Source organism: Emydura macquarii, unplaced genomic scaffold (genome assembly GCF_026122565.2).
Source record: "Emydura macquarii macquarii isolate MOO-44397 ecotype Brisbane River unplaced genomic scaffold, CSIRO-AGI_Emac_v2 contig_67, whole genome shotgun sequence".
Lineage (NCBI taxonomy): Eukaryota > Metazoa > Chordata > Testudines > Chelidae > Emydura > Emydura macquarii.
The window spans coordinates 13,360,569-13,383,414 of NW_027130204.1; the positions used below are offsets into that span (position 1 = coordinate 13,360,569).

Genomic DNA, 22,846 nt, shown 5'->3' on the forward strand with positions numbered 1-22,846 from the left:
AATAAATGAAAGATGGTTTAATATATGGTTAATTGCAATAGATTCCAATAAGTCAATAGATAATGTATAATCTTGGTGCTTAACCAACTACTTATAGTAGTAGTAACATACATGAATATGTATGTAAGATGCTCATAACAGTACAAGTGAAAAAGCCAGAGGGAAGTAAACAAAAATCATGCATTTAAAAAAAAAAAAAAAAAAAAAGTAAATGTTCATTATGGGTTTTTTCCAGTTTTTAAAATTTCCATTGTCTCTAAAGTGAAATGTGGATGGAAAAGAAAGCTGCTAATTTTATTTTGATTTTTTTTTCACCATTTCACCTAATTTCTACCACCTCTACTTTTATAGTCTTTTTAGATTTTTTTAAATTTTGTCAGTGACATTAGTTATGCTTCATCACATACAGCAATATATACAAATTTTAAACTTTCTGTGGCAATGATTTAAAAAATAGCAGTTGGAATGTTTTTCATTCTCTAAGTGAGTTTAAAGAATCCCGTATGTCTGTACGTTTATGATCTAACACTAGAAATTCTCATTGCCTTGTCTATGGAAACTGGAGGTTCCAGCGAGCAAATATAAATAATGCTTTCCAACTATGAATTAAAGTCCTCTTCTCACTCTAGTTTATTCTCTTTTCTTCCTGACTGGGGTTGTCCCTCAGTTGACTGCAGACAATCTGGGTCAGGTCAGTAGTGCAAAACAAATCTAAATGAAACTTATAGAAGGAAGGTAAGAGGTTAAATTTATTAACAGGCCCTAACTTTAAAGTGTTAAGTCTAATTAATTAATCAGGGCTCTTTTGTTAACTGTGTAATTCAGAGAATGAGGCATCATGAAGAGGAATGGCATGTATTCCACAGAGTGATGCATAAATAGTGAAACCACTACAATCCAACACTAGTTATGTAGTAAAAATCATCACTACTCAATAAAGATTTGCAAACACCCACTAAGCCAACTAATAATTGATTCATCTTCCTATTTATACTATACAGAATGTTTACACTTGTATTATTGTACAGCTGAATGAATAAAGTGACAATTCAATTTGTTATACTCTTTCCATTCTGAGGATGTCCACAAGCAAATCACAGCTTTCTAACTGTAGAGCTTTCTGACAAGCTCTGTTGTTTTGTTGTGACTGGTCAAGTGAATGGCATATTGGTTCTGTTCTTTGAATGAATGAGCATAACTCATCTTTCAAATGTGAAGCAAGTTACCAAATGGATTTTCAGGGAGCATTTGAATATGAAAACTCAAAATTCAACTGTGAGAGTGTTTGATGTTAATAAAACTCAGTTGAAGACTGTATGGAAAGCAAACATGAAAGTATTGTAAACACATCAAAAGTATTAATTTAAAAATTCAAACATATTTTTTATTGGTTGCCAAACTCTAGTTTCGAGCCTCTTCTACTGATCTTTGCTTATCCATGATTACCACCTGATCATGTAGCTATTTGCATATGCAACTCCCACTAAATCATTTTTATTAGAATTGTCTGGGTTTGTTTTGCCTAGCAAGTAAAAAGGTTAAATTACCCAGGTTAGAGTTTTGTGCCTATTATGACCAATATAATTATAACCAGAAACACATTAATACCTTTTAGTGCTAGGTTATCTGCAGTTTGTCCAAAGAGAGCTTTATTCGTTTTAAAAGACATTCCTCGCCAATGTCTGCAAATGTCTGTATTTGACAAAGGGGGTATCTGAGTTGCTGCTTTTAAATTAACATAGTCTTGGAGAAGGAGGTGGGAGAGGAGAGGCTCTGAAAAAATAATAGTCATAATACACCCAAGCCCTGCTTAAGTGCACAAAGCTAGACCTTGGTTCCTTAGTCCCCATGCTGTATAATTTCCTTTGGAGTAACATTAAACAAACAACTTCTTGTTTTAAAGAGGCAAGGTGGGTGAGGTAGAATCTTTTATTGGGCCAACTGTGGTTAGTGAAAGAGACAAGCTTTCGACCTATGCAGAGCTCCTCTTCTTAAGATCTGGACAAAAAGTCTGCTGAGCTCAAGAACTTATCTCTTTCACCAACCACAATTGGTCCAATAAAAGATATTACCTCACCCACCTTGTTCATGATATACTGTGACCAACATGGCTATAGCACCAATGCAAACAACTTTGTGTTTTGTGAGAGCTCTAGCAACAAAAGAGAATGCTTCAAATAGATTTAAATGATTGAGCATAAATGCAGCAGCTCATTCAATGATACATGCCATGTGAATGATAAAATACTCATGTCTAGCAAGAGGTATTTTAGTGACAGTTGGTTTGAGGTATTTTTGGTAAAAGGAAATGGAATTTCCATATCAATCTGAATCACTTAAAGAGAGATTAGCCAGTGGTATAATTCTACCCCTCTGAGAAGTCAAATGAAGGGAGTCTATGATAAAAACACAACGAAGATAGGGTTAATTATGAAACCTTATAGGAACACTTTAAACTGCAGGATGGCTAAATCCAACCACTCCCAAATTATAGGTCTTGATTTAAAGATTCTGGCCCCCCCCCCTTTTTTTTTAAGTTGCTAACATATTACAGCCAATGATAACAGGGTAATGTGCTTCCCCTGTGAACAAATCAGTCTGTGTTGCAGTGGGCTGTGACCGGTCACCGAATTTTGTTTTAAGGAATTTATCTGTAGCATGAAGGCAGCAAGCCTTTTGTCACCAACAGAGTGAGCATGGTAGATAGAGAAGAGAGGCTGATTGGAGCAGCACAGAATAAAACCTTTCTTAGCAAAAGAGAAATAAAATAACCCTGGGTTTCAACTTTCCACAGTCCTGGGACAGATCTTCAGCTGGAAGAAAGCAGCACAGCTCCACTGACTTCGGTGGTTTTGCACTAATTTATACCAGCTGAGGAGCTGGTCCCTGGAGTGCAGGCAGAATCTAGTCTTCCTCTCCCAGCATTACATGGGTGCCTCATGTCAAGTGGTGCTGTTTCCTTGGAGCTACTCCTCCCCTTTGTAAAGCAGAAGCCCTGCTAATGTGATGTCTGTGTAAGGCTGGGAGAAGAAATCAGCCTGCCCGTCAGGGGCCTACACTCTGGCACACTCCCATTGACTGCTTATTACTTCACCTGTAACTATTTGCATTGGTGAGGGTTGGGCTGGTGGGTGCCTCTTCACAGTAGTTGTGAGGTAGCTGCTGATTGCTTTCAAAGCCAGTTTTTCCTCTGGATGAAGTAAGCAAAAAGAAGGCACTTTGTCATCAGGTAAGGTAGGATTTCTCCCCCGGGTAAAGATAAGTATCCTAAGCAAAGACTTTCTTATTTCACGTGGAGGGGTTCATTAAGGTGAGGAGAGAGGGTTCAAATTTCTTTGTGAGGCCTTGGTTCCAAGCAGTCTAAGGGGACACCTTTTATTCACTTAATCCTCCATCTTGGCTTGTCCATGGTGTGTCTATATGCAAAGGTGTACCTGTTTAACTTAAGGTGTGACGTTTTAAAAATTGAACTAGTTCAACCTTTGCCAAAGGCAGCGTGGACACCCATGCATCTATTTAAATCCGGCTTATTTTGGTTTATCTTACTCATGTAGGAACAGGCTTAGGCTAAACTGAAATAAGCCACTCTTAAGTGACCACAGAGGGTTTCTTACTTGTTTAAATTAAACCAGTATAAATTTGTGTGGTGACAAAGCTATAGACCTGCAATATGGGACTGCTTTCAAAGTGAGTATTTTTTAACCCTAGCAACATCTATGCTGCTCTTTGAAATAAGCTATTCAATGAGGCATGTATTTCCTTTAAACTTTTATTCTGTTGCTATAAAATAGCTCACTGCAACAAACTTGTTTACAATGAGGAAAAAGATATTGTGCAATGATTTTCAGATCTGGTTTAAGAATTCCACAGTCAGATCCTGATGAGTAAAATATATCCCACTTCTTGACTAGAAAATGGACTGTTCCTCCACTCCTGCTGCCATTGAGCCCAGTCACACATCAAACTCTCTTTAGAAACAATGATTTCTCTTGCTGGTTGGTGCAGAGCCACCAGATAATTATTTTCATATTAAGATGTCTTTATAACCTCTGATCTGTGTTGTGCTTGTCTTGCTACTTCACATGTCCACGTAATGGCATCTGTATTCTTTCCTGCTTGTGTTTTTGCTTGCAATAAATGTCTCTTGTTAAATGTATATAGAGTAAGATAAACAAAAACCTCCCATGGTTTAGCGTAACCTCTGTACAATTATCATGACGTAGCTAGGATGCAGTCTTGCTTGCTCTCACTGAAAGCAGTGATGAAGGTCCCTCTGGCTTCAATAGAAAGAAGCAGGCTCTTATGTTTGTTGTTGTTCTGTACTTGGACATGAGGAGCCTAGGAGGCAAAATGAGCACCTTAACCTGCAAAAAGCAGCATGTAGGGGGACCCCTGCATTCATATGGAGCTTTGCTGAAGTCGTCCGGGTTCTGCAAGAAAATAATGGTCCACAGAGTAGCGGAAGCATGTGGTTCAGGCACTAGCCTGGGACTAAGGAGAGCTGGGGTCAACAATTTGCTTTGCCACAGGCTCACTGTGTGACCTTGGGCACCTCACCCAGGCTTTCTGGGCCTCAGTTTTCCCATCTGTACAATGGGGATGGTACCGTTGCCTTACCTCCCAGGGAAGTTGTGCGGCTAGATACATTGAAGAATGTGAGGCGCTCAGATACTGTGGTGACAGATCAGAACCTAGCCTACTGTCAGCAAGTTGCAAAGACTCTCTTATGCTGTTGCCTAATGCCAGGTGGAATCTCCAAAATCTTGGGGGATGGGAAAGGACACGTTCCTGGGGGATAAAGTTGGCAGCTTGTTGTACAAATTCTCTGATTGTTGTATATAGCCCATGTGAGTTACTTTGTAACGAGTGAGTTGCTTTGTTTAATGATTTCAGGGTGGTGTATTGGATGCTGGATGCCTGTAAAATTAATCCGAGGTAGCCTGTGAATATGACATTGAGGATTTTGGGAGCCTACAGCAAGAAGAGACAGGTACATTCAATAATTCTGCTTGTTTTGGTTTCTGGGGGTTCTGAAAAATGTCAGGGATATTTTTCCAATTGTTCCAGACAAATCCTTTAAAGCTGAATGAGGGCATCAATGGACTATAACTGTGCAATATTATTTTCTATTAAATCCTCCTACAGCCACAAATGTTCAAAGTTTTTACCAGTTCCATTATCATGTCCTCTCTTGTGGTAGGGGAAGAACTGATGCAGTAGGTTAGTGCACAAACTAGCCTCTGAACTCTGCTGTCCAAACGTTAAATCCTCACATAGGCTACCAACGAACAGAGATTTGGTGACTTTGACCTAGTGTCAGTTTGTTCCTCTCAAAAAAGCACCTCGCAATTGGCAGCATCTGCTTGGGCTAAGCTAATGGCAGGTGTTGACAGGGCAGAAATGCAGAGCATTCTCACTGTTTGGGAAGATTGCACTGCCTGCCCTAGCCAGTGTTCTTTGTCACTAAATTCACTTCCATTAAAAATGGAAAATATCCTCTCTCCATTTCTGTGGTTTTGAAGGCCAGTTATAAAAACAAACAAACAAAACACCACCATGACCTCCCAGGCTTAAAGATCTTCTGCACACGGCTTCCTTTCTTCTTTCACCTACCTATAATTTTAACTGTAACATCTCTCTGGCTGTGTCAGTGACAAAAGAGAGACTGATCAGTGTGGTTTTAGTTGTGCTCTTGAAACTCAGAAATGGCTTCAGTTCTTCATGTGCCATTTTGCATCTAAATCAATCTGGGCTGCCTTTGATTTTGGTACAAACCTGATGGTCTCGTATGGCGAACAGATGTACCTACTGCCTTCACCAAAGCTTTAGCGAGCTTGGTGCTCATGAAAACCATTTAAATGCTGGGGGATTTGAGTCTTCTATCACAGACAGGGCTGCCACTTGGGGTCTTGTGTGTGTGTGGGGGGGGGGGGAGGTCGAAAAAATTGATCGAACATTTTCTGAAATTTTATCGAATGGTATCGGCTCCAGCAGCAGAGTTGGGGCCTGCAAAGTAAACAAGCCCTGGCAGTGGCAATGCCGTTCCCCAGGCCACCACTGCCCCTTCCTCAGAACCAGCACCACCGGAACTAGCTCCTCAGTAGCTCCCTTCCCCCACGGCATCCCCAGAAGCAGCTCTGAATCCTCGGCATTCCCCTTTCCGCATGTGGGGAGCTCTGGGGGTGGCGCCACCACCCCTGTCAGTTGGCCGCAGTGGCAGCTGAGCTCCTCTGTCCTTGGCATCCCCTGTGGGCAGGGGGAGGAGACTCACCCCATTGGCACCATGCTTCTTCTGAGGTCACAGCAGCAGCATGACCAGCCAGGCTACAATTATTTTTTAATGGTTAGGTGGGGGGATGCCCCCTTATGGAGCCCTGATCACAGAACAGCTACAACAGGGGCACTGTAGACTTCCCCTAATTACTTCAGGCAGGGTCCCCACATGGGGGGGGGGGAAGGGTACACTTTATCGGGGCCCATTATCATCCCATTACCATGAGGAAAAAATTTTCGTGGCTCATGAGATTCTATGTATGGGATGAGGGATTGTGGTACGTGTGTGGGAGGGGGCCCATGTTACAAGTTTGTACTGGGCCCAAAAAAATTATGCTTGGGCCATGCCTTCACGTGCGTCCAACTCTTAGCTGTAAAATTTGGAATAAGCTGAAATGAGCTTGCTTTTGCCTCAGTATCTGTGGCCCAGCTAGTGCATTGGTATCTAATGCTGCTGGTACTGCTAGAAAGAAACTCTTCTAGGACCTGATCTAAAGCCCATGGAAATCAGTGTGTGTCTTTCTACCAGCTTCAGTGGGCTTAGGACAAGGCATTAAAGCAGCATCAATTGTACCTTTTGCAGCTGGTAGGGTAGCTCACGCTCCCTCCCACATCAGTCCTTGGCTGCTCACAAAGTACTAATGGTGGTGATAGCTTTATGATGTGTACACATGTCCATTGGGCACTGGCCTGAGACTACCAACCCATTTCCCTTGTAAAGATTTTTATTGCTTGGATCAACTTGAGCGTGGTAAGTGCATTGGCAGGATAGAAGAGAATGGTTCCAAAGGAATTTTACCGTCTGTCATGCAAATATGGATTTCACTGTGCTTAATGGGCTACTGTGGGGGAGTGATGCATATTTTAAAGAGAACTAATATGCCGTTTAAACCTTGGCCAAATACCTGCTCTATTAGCAAATGAAAACGTGGCATTGAAGAATTGCTGGAAATGCCCATGCAAAGAATGTCTGTCTAGAGAAATTGATGAAAGCCAGGAAATGTAGAGCTAAGCCTTAAATGGCAGTAGCTATGAACAAGATTCTAACATTTTTTGAACTAGGGCAGTCTGAGGGATCCCTGGCTGGCTGCCACTCTGGACCCTGAGTCACCCGACTCCAGAGTCCTGCCCCCCATCCTGTTCCTGCCTTTCTTATTCCAGATCTTCCTCCACTCCCAGCTCCTGCTTTCCTGCCTCATTCCACATCCCTGCTCTTTTGCCCTATCCCAACTGGACCCCTGGGTCTCAGGCTTCTATCTCTGACGCAAACTCTGGTTCCAGTGTCCCACCTCTGACCACTAGGTCTGACTGCCTATGCGCCCGTCTTCACACTGGGTGAAATGATACATACTACATCACCTCACAGTGCTGTTACACTCTTTGGTCCTGGAATCGTTGGGTCTGGTTCTCTGTTTCCTTGTATTTTGTGTAGTCACACATACCTATGCAAGGAGAAGTAAGATGCTGATCTGATAGCATTAGTACTCACTTTGTACTGGTGTTACTGACTGTGCAAGGAAGTGGGGAATTGAGCCTAATGTCTCCAGGAACTCCTATGAGGACATTGCACCTCAGCTTCCTTTAACCATGGGCTGTGGCCTAACCCTGTAATTTTGGCTCATAGTGATGGTTCTGTGGAACTCTGCTGTATTCCTTTCTCTTTCGGTGCTCTCTTTTTAATCTGGCTAATATCTGGCTACGAATCTGGCTACGAAAAAGCGGAAGGGTATAAAGAGAGACAACACACTTCTAGTATTTCCTGATGATTAGAGCTTTCCAGAAAATGGGAATCCCTTCCTGAGAAAAATATTGTGGCTTTTGCAAAACTTTTCATCCTAAAATAGGGCAAAGTGTGAAAAATATGAAGTGGGTTTTTTTGTTTTTTTTGTTTTTTGTTTTTGCTGGAAGGGTTTTCAGGAGAACTAGGATGGAATTGCTGCCAAGGATGGCTCTTGTCAATTTCATTCAATTCTCCATTAAGCTGACTCTACTGGGTGAGAAATGCAGCTGGTTTGTAGCAGTGACTCTTATGAAATAACACAAAGCCAACTTAAAAAAAGGCTTCAATTGCCTTTGCAAAATGACAGAATCTCTCCTTGGCAATTGGATACAGGGTGGCCTAGACAAATTGGAGGATTGGGCCAAAAGAAATCTGATGAGGTTCAACAAGGATGTTCAATGCAGAGTTTTGCACTTAGGACAGAAGAATCCAATGCACTGTTACAGACTGAGGACTGACGAGCTAGGCAGCAGTTCTGCCGAAAAGGATGTGGGGGTTACACTGGGCAAGAAGCTGGATGTGAATCATCAGTGTGCCCTTATTGCCAAGAAGGCTAATGGCATATTGGGCTACATTAGTAGGAGCATTGCCAGCAAATCGAGGGAAGTGATTATTCCCTTCTATTCGGCACTGGTGAGACCACATTTGGAATACTGTGTCCAGTTTTGGGCCCCCCAAACACATAAAAAGGATGTGGACAAATTTGGAAGAGGAAGGCAACAAAAATGATTAGGGGGCTGGGGCACATGACTTATGGGGAGAGGCTGAGAGAACTAGACTTGTTTAGTCTGCAGAAGAGAAGAATGAGGGGGGATTTAATATCAGCCTTTAACTATCTGAATAGTGTTCCAAGGAGGATGGAGCTAGGCTGTTGTCAGTGGTAGGAGATGACAGAAATAGGAGCAATGGTTTCAAATTGCAGTGGGGGAGGTCTAGTTGGATATTAGGAACAGCTTTATTACTAGGAGGGTGGTGAAGCACTGGAATGGGTTACCTAGGGAGGTGGTGGAATCTCCATCCTTAGAGTTTTTAAGGCCTGGCTTGACAAAGCTCTGGCTGGGGTGATTTAGTTGGGGTTGGTCCTTCTAAGGTCCCTTCTACCTACCAAAGGTCCCTAATCTTCTATGATTCTAATGGCTGGAGAGAGCCATGAAACAGGACTAAATACATCTGACATATTTAATAAAAGTTCTAACCCTAAATAAAGATTCATATCTGAGTATCAAATAACCCAAAGTTCCTGTTTTATCTTTATCTAGGCTGTTAATCTGGCCAATTTAGAAATATTGGGACCTACTTGTAAAGTCTGTATCTAAGTCCAAATCTCACCTCTCCATTTTCAAAAAAAAAAGGGGGGGGGGGGTCATTTGGATCCGGTATTTTGTTTTGGATTTGGGTCTCTTTATTTATTCCCTTTTGTTTGTTTGTTTGTTTGTTTGTTTGTTTGTTTGTTTGTTTATTTATTTATTTATTTATTTATTTTTAATGCTGCAATATTACCTTCAGATTCAGTGCTGGTTTTAAATAGACCCCATTAAGTAGTTTCAGGTCTCCATATATTTGTCTTGTGAAAGATTTTTACAAAATTTAAGATATATAGAATTGTGGTTTTGAGTTTTGATGTTAGTAACAAAAGTAAGGAACAGTCTTTTTCATTAGATATCTGATAAGCACTTTAAGAACATCCTAGTAGATCAGATGCAAATACATTTCTATTGGAAATCTGCAGTGTATGTCAAAGGTAGGGTTTTTCTCTAGCTTTGTGAATTTTTTCATTACCCTATCTCTTGAAGAGGACACCAAAGAACTAACTGCAATTTGTACATTAAATTTGTACATTAAATGTAATTCATGTTTCCTATTCTTGTGAAAAGATACTTGAAAGCAGATAAAGTTGCACTGCAGTAATCCATGTAGATAAAGTGATCAAATTTTTGTTTTTGTTTATCCCCGTCCCGCTTCCCCCCCATTTCTAGAAGTCGAATCTGGTGCTGAGGTACCACTGCGATGGGTGCTGTTAGAAATGCTTACACTGAATTCAGACAGGTTTCTTTCCTTTTATGGCTCTAAATCATCCCCCAGAAAAAAATGTTTCAAATTGTGCCCTCAAAATTACTGAAAACCCTTTGCAGAAAAGTATCCAGAGATTTTATTTCTAACTGTTCTGAGCCTTTGGGCCCATCTCTGAGTGATTATGTGAATGAATTGTCAAGAGAAAAGGCTTTCAACTTAGAGTGTTTTGTGAATTGCTTTTCCCAATATGGTGCATTGTCAGGGCAACAGTATAGGAGGCCTATAGAGATATGCAGAAACCTCAAAGCATAGCCCGTTATCTCTACCTTTCCAGTGATGTGTTTGGGAGGAAGAATTTGAAAACATCTATTGTTAAAGTCTGGCTGCTCACAGGGCTAGAAATTCTTCGTAGATAGCCTGAACTATTTCTGCAATTTAATTTTATGGGAATGATTATCTTGCTGTCCACACAGTCATGCTTTATGGCTTTCTGCAGCCATTAGCAGCACTAGGTTTTTATACCCTGTTCACAGGCTTTTCTGATTATTTGGGCAGTGGGAGAACAGGCAGTCCTGAAAAAACTGAGTTCAGCTATATTTCAGATTGCTGAAAGGAAAGTGCTATGTCTCAGTCTGTTCTAAACAATTCTTGTTCCCTCTGTGGAGGACATGAATATCAGTTGGTTCAGTTGACTAATAAAGTGAATTTTGCTGCTTGGGAGTTGGTTGCTAGAAATTTTTACTCCTCCAAGATTATTAGTTTGATAGATCAAGCTGTTACTTATATTGCTCAAAAACCTCTTACTGGCATTGCATTATTGCTTGGCATACTCACATTGTGTTTTAATGGAAGTAAGTGTCTGGAAGGCAGTTCTGTTGTTTATGCCCAGACCTGTATAGAGTAAAATAGCTAATTTATTCTTAATGACAGGATGGGGCATAATTAGTAGTGAACCTCCCAGTGTGTAACATGTATATAACTTGTGAGGATGAACTGACCATCAGGAAAACACTTGCCAGTTGGTTCCTTTAATTACTGGTAAACATTGTCTTCTCCAAAAAGCTATAATGAGAATTGCTTGTTGTAATGCATAGAGTCTCTGAAAGTTGTATTGCTCTGCTCTGTAAATCCTCTAGGAAAATTTGGTTGCCAATAGATTCCACTCTGAGTATTTGAGACTGCCACAAATCAACCCCATCAGTTAGCTAGCTCTCTTTTCAAGGATGGAGTTGTGGGGCTATAACATTATTTGTTGGCTTGGGTTCTTGTATAAGGAGGCAGTATGGGTAGGACTCAAGACTGCAAACTAGAAGACCTGGATTCACTTGCTTGACCTTTCTATCTCGTTCTCCCCATCTGTAAAACAGGGCAATGTCAAATAGAGACTATTGCCAAAGCACTCTGAGATCTACAACTGGACAACACTTTCTAGGTATTATTGAGGTGCCGGAATTCCACCAGAGAGAGAGTTTCTGGTGTGCTAAACCTAGAATACATCTTTTATGGCTACCATACTAACCAGATACAGGATATAGGTAAGAGGAGAAACTTTGGAACTTCACTTTCAGATTCGGTGAAATGTTAGTTTAACTGCTTAAAATATCTTCCTGCTTATATTGAAGCAAAAGGACGCTATTATATATTGTGTATATATTTGAATATATAGTGCACTGTGCGTGAAAAACATGCTCTGAGCTTAGTGCTGCAGTAGAGGACTTGAATATATTCCTTGAATATATTGAACTCTTCAGTGGAGCATCAGGTAAGATCAGATATCTATAAGACCAGGCTGAAATTTCAGTCAGTCAGCTGATTCACAAAAATCTGCAGTACCTGCAAATGTTGGATCACCTCATTCAGCCCTCTGTCTGCAACTTTATTTTATCAACTTGCAGGAGAAAAACAGCCATGGGTAAAATTTAGCCTGGTTGAAGCAACTTGGTTTTTATTAATGCAAGCACATCCAGTCAAACACAGAATATCCTGCTTTATGGTACAGCTTTATATGTAGCAATGCAGCTCAGAATAGCAGAACACAGTATTTAAGGAATGTATCAAACTGAAGGAGAAAAAAAAATAAACCCATGTAGACACTGCACTTATTTCAAGTATATACTAGGACTGATAGACCAGTGAAGTGCATATTCATGTAAAAGCTTTTTTTTAATACACATACAGAAAGTGTTCTAAAATTGCATTTCAAATATATATGTTTCTTAAATTTTAAGCATCCCTTTTTAAAATTTCAATTACATAAACAAAGCTGATATACAATCCCTTTTATAGTGTCTGACTATATCACTAGCTAGAACATCTCTGAAAGTGCAAAACACTGTAATAATACAGTATAAATATTCTTACTCTACCCCAGGGCTGAAAATCAGTACTTCAGCACAGGAAAAATAGCAGCAGATCACAAGGAACAGAACTATCCTCTCTCTTTCTCTGGGCTGTAGGTGTTAACAGCTAGCATTTGTACTTCCTCCTTCCACTTTAATCAGATTGTTTGTTTAAGGGCATCTCTTTAACTTTTATTCATTGCTTTTGATCTCAGTACTATGGGAACAGCAAAAAGTTGATTCCTTAGCCTGCTCCCCCACCTGATGTAATGACTTTTCATAAAAACAAATATCCAAGAGAAAAAGCTCTTGTTAGAAACAGATCACAGGTTCAACACTGCAAACGCTTACTGTGGGTGAATGCAAATGCTACATGAAAACAATGGGACTATGTAAGGTTGTAAACATTCAGTAGGAAGAGTTTGCAGGATTGGAACGGAGAAACTGCTTTAACAGGCAAGACCTCTGGTCCAGCTAGTCCAGCATTCTATCTCCAACAGAGGTAAGCAGAAGTTATATCAGAGGGAGGTACCTGCCCCCCTATGTGGGCAATTACAGAACTAACTTGCTCACAGGCCAACCTTCTTCTCAACCCCCTCAGTTAGAGATGGATTAAAACCTTGATGTATGAGGGTTTGTATCTCTTCAGAGCTTCTGATGGCTTTGAAAAAATCCTTTCTAATGTAACTGTCTGGATGATCTCATTATCTAGATAAATATCTAACCCTCAGGCCCTAAGAGAACAATTGTTGGGAAGGAGAACCGACAGTCAGGGGCAGTATGTTCATTAAACAAAATAGATCTTAATCTGAGACTGAATTATTGTTTTGTCTCCCTCCTAATTCAGAAATTATTGGAACGGGAAGCAAGAAAATTTTTAAATGATGAATAATTTTTCCCGAAAATGGATAGCCTGAAGTGTAATATGAGCTGCTTAGACATGCTGGTTATCCTAGCCAAATTAGCCATAAACTCAAAAACAGTTAAAAGGAGAAAGGAGGCATTAAAAGCATCATTGGTTTAGAAATCGTCCCAAATTTGGACACTAAATTGGGGTTTAAAGGCCAGTGCCACTGAGTGTTTTTATATTAACTTCAGTAGGCTGTGATTCAGGCCTATAATGATAGCTTTAATAGATGCTAGAATAATCTGATGCCATACAATTTCTCTTAATTTTAATTGAGTGTCTGTCAACTCAGGCTAGCATTTTCAAAGGAACCTAGGAAATTAGATGCCCAAATTCAATGAGAGTGGCATGTCTACTCCTTTAAGCTTCTTTGGGAATCCAAGTCTTCAGCCTCAAATTTGACATCCCAGTTGATGTCACCATTCCCCTCTCATTTTGGAACTTATTTTCCAAAAGACAATTAGATCTATCTTGTACAGATTATCGAGATTATACATCCTTTTCTTTTTAAAAAAATCCCTGATAAAGAAAATGAAAAATATTCTGCAGCCAGAACTCAAAGGATAGTTCCCAGAAGTGTTAATACTTAAAAAAAGAACCCCAAAAAACAAACAAACAAACGGAAAAAAACAAAACAAAAACCCACTAGCAGTTGTCCTGTTTCTTCTCTTCAAATCACATAACAAAAATATGTTTTGCTGCACCTTTATTGTTTGTTGTAGGCAGGCATACTCTAGTTCATGTGCCATATCTTCCAGTTTATTTACAAAGTACATTGTAGCTGGTTTTTAGACATCCATATTTTTATTTTGCTTGCTTCCAGCTCAGAATCATAGAAGATACACTGGACAATTTCAGTACCTTGTAAGGCAATATTCTCCAATGTAAAAGAGGAACAGGCCCACTGCAGGTGTGTAAGGCCCTGGTCCTGCAGACACTGATGCACCTCCTTCACTTGAATACGCGATTTGTCCCATGGATTTGAATGGGACTCTTCATTCCTTCCCTTCAACTCCTCACCTGCTTAAAGTTAAGGAGATGTGTCAGCATTTATAGGATCGGGGTCTAACACGGTATTGAACCCGTGCAGTGTTTTGGTTGTATTTGGTGTTTGTGTGGTGGTTGTTTTTTAAAGTGGAAGTAAACAAAATAAAAAAAGATTTGGATGTCATAAGATTAAGACCTCACCATGGATACCATCTCCCATGATACACTTCATCTCTGAGAACAGGGCCCTGCCCTTGTGTGTTTAAAATAAAACCCCAAATCCTTCACTTTTAAGTGCCTTAAGGTTGACATGTGAAATAGTTACCACATTTTAATTTCATAAAAGGTACTGTATATACAAAACAGACCTCAGCCAGTGAGATCTTGTTTATTTCAACCCAAGACGTTCACTATTAAAAACAAAGTTCTTCCTGTGTGCTTTAGATTCTGCAGAACAGATCCAAAATCTCAGGCCCTATTAAGCAGCGTTGTCCTAGAAATAAAAAAATAAATGACACGTATTAGAGCGATTCTCCTTTCCACCACAATGAAAGAGGCATTGTTGTTCCAGGGAATGCAGTTGTGTTGGATTCCTTGCTGCTATTGGCAGAGGAAGAATTCTTTCTTCAAAGGACAGATCCTCAGCTGGTCTAAATTAGGATAGCTCAACTGAAGTGGACAGAGATGCTGATTTACACCAGCTGAGAATCTGGCTCTAAATCTTTCCTCTCATCTCATCAGAATGGCAAGTGTGCAAATGACAAATGTGCACATCTAACATTAACGGAATTGGAGGAATTGGAGCATTCCAAGCCCAGATATAATCAGCCCCATGGGGTAGTGGATAATGGAAGAGATCTAGGGACATTGTGGCTGCTTCTAGCACTCTCTCCTAACACCTGTGCAGGAGTCTTGTCCTTGTCCCCAATGACCCCATGAACTTGTGCAGAAAGGGCAACCCTAGTGTGGCTTCTTGCACTGTCAACAGTACTGTATGCCCCGAAGAATGGGTGGGGTTAGGCAAATACACGCTGGTTTGTGCTTGGAGGGTATTGCTGGGTTTAGTGCATGTTACATCTCCTATACAAGAGTAGCAACTACCGCTCTTGAGCAGGCTTCTGGTGGCACCATGCCTTCCTCTGCATTACCCTGGCATAATGTCTCTAGCCACCACTGCAGCCATACTTTAACTCTCAGAAATAATATCATATAATTCTATCTCTCAACCTGTTCAGGGTCTCTTCAGCTAGTATTTTGTCAAAACTAAAGGTTCAAAGAGGTTCTAAATCACTTGCGAATAGTCTTGGGCACTACATTTAAATTTGAATGTGTGATGTGCACAGATGAGTAAAATTAGTTTCTCTTTGTATGCAAATGGAAGGGGGAAAATTTCAAAGCTATGCATCCATCCACACCATACATGGAAGGGTCAGATCTGGTTGTATATATGCGGAGTGCACAAAGTGAGTGCATACCAAAAAGATTATGTATGGATACAGAAAATGGCTAGAATTTTGAAAAGGTTTTATACCTGAGTGTCTTCCAGCTGTCTCTTTCCATGTGATTTTCTGGACCTTCACTTTCAAAGGATGCTATAAACAGAGCTAGATAACAAAACAAGTAAGAGTGATCAAAAATGGGTGTGTACAGTTTTCCTTTTCTTAAAGAATCATTAATATAACGTTGGGGGATCCCAGATTAACAGGTGTGAAGACTGAAGTTCTCTTCACTCAGAACAGTAAAATGTGAGCAATGGCAGTGCAAATTTATCTAGACTGTCATTTTTCTGATGTGACCTGTTGAGCCATTTCAGGAAGATAGAATGGCATTCCTACTTTAAAAAAAATAAAAAAATAAATGCCTTTATTTTTCCTTCTCCTGTGCTCATCCCATGCCCATGCAATAATAGAAGGAAAGACCCACTATAAACTTAAATAAAAGTCTGAGAGCTCTTACCTTCTTCACTGTAAATAGGTGCTGTGAGTAGATAACTCTGGATCTTCCTGTCCTTCTCAAAAGGACACTCTACTTGTTTCCATGTTATGAAATCATGAATTTGTCTTGAAATTTCCCAAAACTTCTGCATGAGGCAATAAAGACAGCATACTATTAAATAAATATTTCTTTGGTTTCCTATCAGTTCAGTCAGGCTTCTTTGCCTCCAGTTCAAGGCCCCTCAGTCTTGCCCTGGCTGATGTCTTTGATCATTTTCCTCTACTGCACCTTCTCACTCCCTATCCTTTCTTCTAACTGCTCCCTTTAATCTTCTTTCACACCGAGCTTCACATCTTCTCTGGCAGGGTCCCCTAAACTTGGAACAGTCTGTCTCCATTTGCCAAACAACAAATATTTATTTCTCTTCTCCTTTACATCACACTGTCCAGCAGTGTGTTTTTTCTCCTCTAGAATCCCCTCACTCTCCCTTACATGAAGTGTTGACCCATTCCTTGTTGTGTGTGTTCTCTCCCCATTATACTTTATTTTATTTGTGGAAAATGTTGATGAAAATGGGGAGTGGGAAGGATTGTTTTTGTCAAAATTCAATGGAAAATGTTGACTGTTTTTTAAAAAAATAAAGAGGGTGGGGGGGACAAATTTTCCAATGAAAAATTGAAGATTTGAGGAAAGGAGGAGACACTTTCATAAAGATATTAAAAACTGCAATTTTCCACTGAAAAAAACTACAGAAAAATTTCAAAGCATCCCGAAGTATAAGCTCTTCAGAGAAAGGGGCATGTCTTGGTTCACTTGTAAAGCACCCCTTAACTTTAAGAAATTATGTAAACAATTTAATTTATGTAAACAGCTATTTTCCCCTCTAAATATTTTCAGGAGCACTGTTTCTCATATTTGTTAGAATGAGTGTGTGCTGTGTGTGTGTGTTTTGTTTTGTTTGTTTTTAACCAAACACTGTGCTCTTAGGAGTATGTACAGAATATCAGAATTGTGTCTGCAATTATTATTCAGTGAGGTCGGAAGAGAATTCAAGTCTGGTTCAAACTCTGCTATGTAAACTAAACGTAGATTAAAAAAAATAAAATAAAAAAATCTAACAGCAGAAGCCACAGACTGAAGTACTAAGTAGATTTTGAGGAATCCAGCACTACTTCTGTTGAGATCAATGGCAGTTTCCTCATTGACTTCAAGTAGAAGCAGGATTGGTAGAGCCCTGCAAATCTGCAGATATCTGCTGACCAGATACAAATTTTGTATCCTTGCACGGTTCTCAGGTTTGGGCCCTAGGTCTATAGTATATTGAAAATAAATTCTGTATATCCTTATTGGATGTGTTACATACTAGACATTATTAATGTGAGATACTGATATCTGAGTGATCAAGGGATAGAATGGTAACTGCTATTCCTAGGTATTTAGATTTATTCTTCATGTTTGCTGTGCAGATGAAATGAAGATTTGAGAATTATGTAATTCCTTAACAGAAGTGTATTGGGCTATAACAGTGAATCTCCTAGGGTTAGAAAACATGGTTTTTGTTGTTTTTGTTTAAATAGTCCAAAGTGTGAATTCTAGACACTAGAGATATTAGAGTAAGAATTCTGAAGACAAGCATTCTAGAAACAATTGCATACTCTACCCTTTCTTTTCTCCCAGTCTGTAACTCCTTGTTAATTCTTTATTAGTGCAGAGTATAATGGGAGCTCCTGGTTCAAGCCCTTGTATGTTTCAGTACACTGCACCTAGAGAGTCAGAGCTCTCTCCTGGGGCCATTTAAAGCTATTTACCAGAGCTGCTGCTTTTGGCCATTGTAGTCTTTTCCAAATATCTAGCTGTTCTCTCTAAAGAGCAAATTCCTCTAGGCTTTGACCTTTATTTAGCTTCTGTTCTCTGGAATCTGGATCTGACATTTGACGGATGTTAAAATGGTGTTGTAACTACTATCCTTCACCACCCACACTCAATCCTTTCAGGATTCTGAATGCCTTAATGTCACCTGTTGCAGCAAGAATATAGACCTAGTGCTGCTAGCTTTTCTATTTATGTTCTTTAAATAGTTCAGGCTGTCTCACACAATTCTTCCTCTCTAGCCACCTCGTATGGTCAGCGAGAAACAAGCTTAGAATTTCAAATGTGCTCTCACTAGTCCTTCACATATACCTGGGAAACCATGGGGGAAAAAAAATAGGATACCCAACTTAAGATGTCATTGCTCACCTACTGCAAGAGTCTGTTGCATGTTCCTTCAGTATAGTTATTAACTTTCTTGAAGTCTTGCTAAATACCGTTCGCAGCAGCATATGGTTATTCAGGACAGCAGCCCCAACTGACTGTCACAGAATTTGTACAGCTAAACCTACTGTGCTGCTTTCAAAACATAGGAGTTTGCATTTCTTTGCATTCATTCAGTTCATCTTCCATCGTTGTCTGAATCCAAGTTGATCCCCTCTCTCTGTCTAGTCATTTTTTCCTAGTGTTTACTCTGTTGCTGGAGCTAAGCTCAATAGCCCTATGGTGGAACATCCTCCCCCTCACTTAGATTTGTTCTTATCTTTAGGTATAACATTCACTAAACCAATTAGATACTTCACCTATTTTTACTCTCTAAAAATAGTTCTATTAGAGGTTCAGTACTTCTTTTGGTATTTTGAGGAGGAGCCAGGTCAGGCCCATATGAATCACCCATCTTCAATAAGTCAAATTACTCAGTGGGAGAGAAACTTCAGTAACCTAGTGATTGCCCAAATGAATCAGCAGTGAGCATTAGCGGGCTGGGATTTCTAAAGCACACCAATGAGTTGCTGCTAGCCTGCGTAGACCGTTTGAAGCAGCACAATGTTAATGAACAGTAGGGAACTTTTAGTTTGTGCTAGCAGGGTCTGTATGGGTCAGTTAATGCACAGCATGTTGGTGTGCTTCAGAAATTGCACCCCTCTAGTGCTCAGTGCTTCTCCATGTAGACAAGCCCTTAATGTGAATTTGCTTGAATCAGGATCTCTAGATTTGGCCCAATGTCAACTAATCTACCATTATCAGCCTAAGTACTTTTCTTGTCCTACCCTAGAAGAAACCATTCATTTTTGCCACAAACTTCCATTCTCCTTCTGAAGAATGAAACAAAATCCACTTGTCTGCTGCATCTACCCTTTTATGATCCAGCCTGGCAGCATCTGTGCTTGGAGATATGTTTTGTTTTCACAACTTCTGCTATCTTTTTTCATTTTCTACTTTGACTCTTTGAAACCAGGTTTGCATATTCTCAATTCTGTTCTGTTCTATAAATTCCTCAATCCACCTCCACAAGTGATCTTGTACCTTTTCTCTTTCATGACTTTTAAGTCTCTTCATCTCCTAGTTCCCTTTTAGGTGTCGTTGAAGGGACTTTTGCTTTCCATGTAGTATCCTTCATGCCAGTATTTTATTACACTGAATTCTACCCAACATTTCCCTCTTCTTCTCTGTTGAAACTGTCTTCTTTCCCTTTTATCTGTCTCATGTTTCAGTTTTGTTAACACAGCCAGTAGATTAGTCACTCTTGTTCACATACTTTCTACATCTTCTTGTGCATTTTGCCTACTCTTTTTATATACAGCTTTCAAATATGGTATCAGTAGTGTTTTCAAATGTATTGGAATGATCAGTTAACATAGATGAATTACATTTCTGTTTCTCTGTGTGTATATTTGATCTGTAATCTAGATGTACTAAATCCAGTGAACGCTTTCACATTATATTTATAGGAATTGGATATCTAAAGCTCACGGTCCTCCCCCTGGAAAACTACTTGCCTCTGTGTATAGATTACAGGCAGGCTGAATAATTTAGGAGACCTGCAACTATACTGAGCTACAAGAGTTCTCTATTTAAAAAGTTTTGGGAATTTTAAAATAAATATACAGCATTTGATTGTGTTAATTTCTTCTATAATTGCAGAGACATACCTTGAAGTTTATCTGTCCATTGGGCAACCGGTTTGTGTGTATTTTGTGCAGAAAGTAGATATCTTTAATGAACAGGTTGAAAACAGGGATGACAATTTTTTCCCGATTGCTGTTGGCAGTCTGAGATCTCTGTGCTGCTCCTTGCAGGGCTGTCCGATAATTACAAAAGTTGCTGGATGGGTCCATGTGATGCTATTTTAAATAACACCCCCACAAAAAGAAAGTGTTATGTTTCTCGTAGATACATGATTTAATCCAATGATTGTATGATTAGATCAGATAGTAAAAGAAAAGCAGATTTTAACTACTTTTAGGATCCATTCATAATCAGGCCTAGTCAACGTAAGTAGTTTGGATCTAAGCATTCCCTAGCAGGTGTTTGGATGCAGGGTACTAGACTGATATTACATTTCTATAAAAACCTTTCCGTGATTTAGAGAATGTTTAAAGGGAACAACTTGCTTCCCTAAAATACACTTAAACTAAATTTCTATCTGCCTGTTGATTGTGTTTTGAGGTGTTTCTTAGAGAAATATATTTTGATCCCAGATGTCCACTAGATGGAGTACTTTAATTAGGGATCAGGGTAAAAAACACATCCGTTCAGATCTAGAGGAGGGAGAAATGGTCCCAAAAGGAAGCCCCTAGGAATATATTTTGGTTTGACAATTTATTCCATTGTTAGAAAAGTGTGATCAGAAGGGAATTAAAAGGAGGAAAATCTACATGAATCTTTTTCCTATGGGAGAGAGGACTTTCAAGGCAAGAGAAATGGTGCTTCCATTATATGCATCTATGCCTATGCCTAAGGCATTAGTATTTGATGTTTGATTAACAGGATGTAAATCTTTTATATACCTCTAAAACATCAAATTTGGCTGTTTTGACCTTGGACCAGGTTTTCTTTAGCCGTGCTACAGGACTCAGGTTCATGCCAGCTGAAATGAAAGGGAGAGAGAGACAAATAAAACGAAGTTCAAAGGGTGGGGTGTTTTTTTTTTGTTTAAGTGCCAATGTTGCATTTACACACTCTTGTGCATTTTATTCTCTGGAAGACACTTAATCTTCACAACTCAGACTTTCAGCTAACACCCATTGCATTAATCTGTCACAGGTGCATGATACCACAGCAGGGGGTGCATCTCCAGATGGAGTCAGAGAAACTGGAGAATATGTGACCATGCTCATATTGCTTAGGTTGTCAAGTGTGCTGGTCTTGACTACAAGCCAGCAGCTATGCTGGGGATACTCACAGATAATGGCCATCATTGAGTTGAAATTTCCAATGTTGAAGCACTCTCTTGCCACATCAATAAAGAATTCCACCATTCTCGTCCGCTGCTTTTTCTTCACAACCTGAGACAAAGAAAATGCGTTTGAGAGGAAAGGGAAGGTATGCATGCTCGATATGAATGGGGCAAGGACGTTCAGAATGTGCTATTGGATTCTTAAAGGTATTTTCTCCAGATTCCCTTTTTATTAAAAATAGCCACTGGATTTAGGGCTCTTCTTATCAAGTCTTTGTCCAGTTGAGGGGAAGTGGAATTCTATGTTTACATGTAAGATAAAGGCTTAGGGAACAGCATATAAACAATCTGGATTCTATTTCCTTGTAATTTCCTTGTACTGAGGAAGAGAGAGAGAGAGAATGAAGTTGTCATCAGAATGCCAAAAATAAACAAACAACTCAAACCTCAAAGGAAAAGAATGCCAAACTTGTTTTCCAGGGGAGCTATAGGTCTTAATTCCAGGGAGAAATGAAAAGGGGAAGGAGGGAGAATGTTTGTCATGTCTTTGGTTTTTTTCATTTTCACTGAGGAGATTGGCTAAAATCTCCTTAATGATGATAGAGGAGGGAAATGTAATGATAGAATGTAAATAATTTTCCCCTACTTCAAAAATGCTAATGAGTGAGGCTAATCATCTGCATTGCACATTTGGTTTCCTTCTCATCAGATGCAGTGCTGCATTTTGGTTGTGCTAAAAATTACTCTCATCACATTGGCTTAAATTCATTCGTTAGAACTCTCCCCTGCACTCTGACCTGCAGGGCTGGCCTGGCTGATACACATGTGGTCCTCTGTGTTGCTTTCATCATTTATCTTCAGCAGGGAGCTATTTTTAAACAGGATATGCTCTCTGTTATCTAGCTATTTATTTTTAATTTTTTTTTTTTTTTTTTTGCTGATGTCTCATGCCTAAAGAAAACGGTTCAACAAGGTAATCTCAGCAGAGATTAGCATAGACTGAGTGGGCATGGACACTGACCTACCCTCTTGCCCATGGAACAGTTTTTCATTTGGGAGCTGAGGCCCAATCCTCAGCTCCTGTAAATCAGCAACATTCCACAGACTTCACTGGAGCTGTGCTCACTTACATCACCTAAGTATGTGACCTTTAACTTTCAGGGCTATCAGCGCTCCTTCTTTGAACTGTTTGTTTAAAAGTGGCAACTATCTTGCTTCCAGAGCTCCAGATGTGTGATAAAGTTAGGGAGAGCTCTCACCTGCCACAACAGGAATATGTATGCAAAAAGAGATTTATTTGGGCGGTACCTTTTTTTGTGCGTTTGCCTGTTATAGAAGATAGTTAGTTTATATGGACACACACACTCTTCCCCCCCACCCCCCTCCAGCTCAGTTTTTTCTCC

General features: G+C 39.8%; 1 protein-coding gene and 1 long non-coding RNA gene across 4 annotated transcripts in view; one reads left to right on the forward strand and one right to left on the reverse strand.

Annotated features, from left to right (window-relative positions):
• Positions 1-2,722: 2,722 nt before the first annotated feature.
• LOC137147665 (uncharacterized) lies at positions 2,723-21,516 on the forward strand. The gene is made up of 3 exons (XR_010918294.1): positions 2,723-3,229; positions 4,894-4,990; positions 21,311-21,516. It is a non-coding gene; the product is annotated as an uncharacterized lncRNA (long non-coding RNA).
• Positions 11,985-22,846, reverse strand: part of RASGEF1A (RasGEF domain family member 1A) — a 34,093-nt gene continuing 23,231 nt past the window's right edge. The window contains exons 8-14 of one of the 3 annotated variants that reach the window (XR_010918286.1): positions 21,450-21,552; positions 21,055-21,134; positions 20,197-20,388; positions 16,256-16,379; positions 15,831-15,903; positions 14,668-14,792; positions 11,985-14,332 (exon numbers count right to left, since the gene is read on the reverse strand). Coding sequence is in view for 2 of the 3 variants with exons in the window: in XM_067539953.1 (XP_067396054.1) it covers positions 14,768-14,792; positions 15,831-15,903; positions 16,256-16,379; positions 20,197-20,388; positions 21,055-21,134; positions 21,450-21,552 (597 nt within the window). In the remaining variant the exon portion in view is untranslated. Of the gene's footprint in view, positions 14,793-15,830; positions 15,904-16,255; positions 16,380-20,196; positions 20,389-21,054; positions 21,135-21,449; positions 21,553-22,846 lie in introns of all 3 variants that reach the window. The other 2 variants (XM_067539960.1, XM_067539953.1) reach the window with 2 other exon arrangements.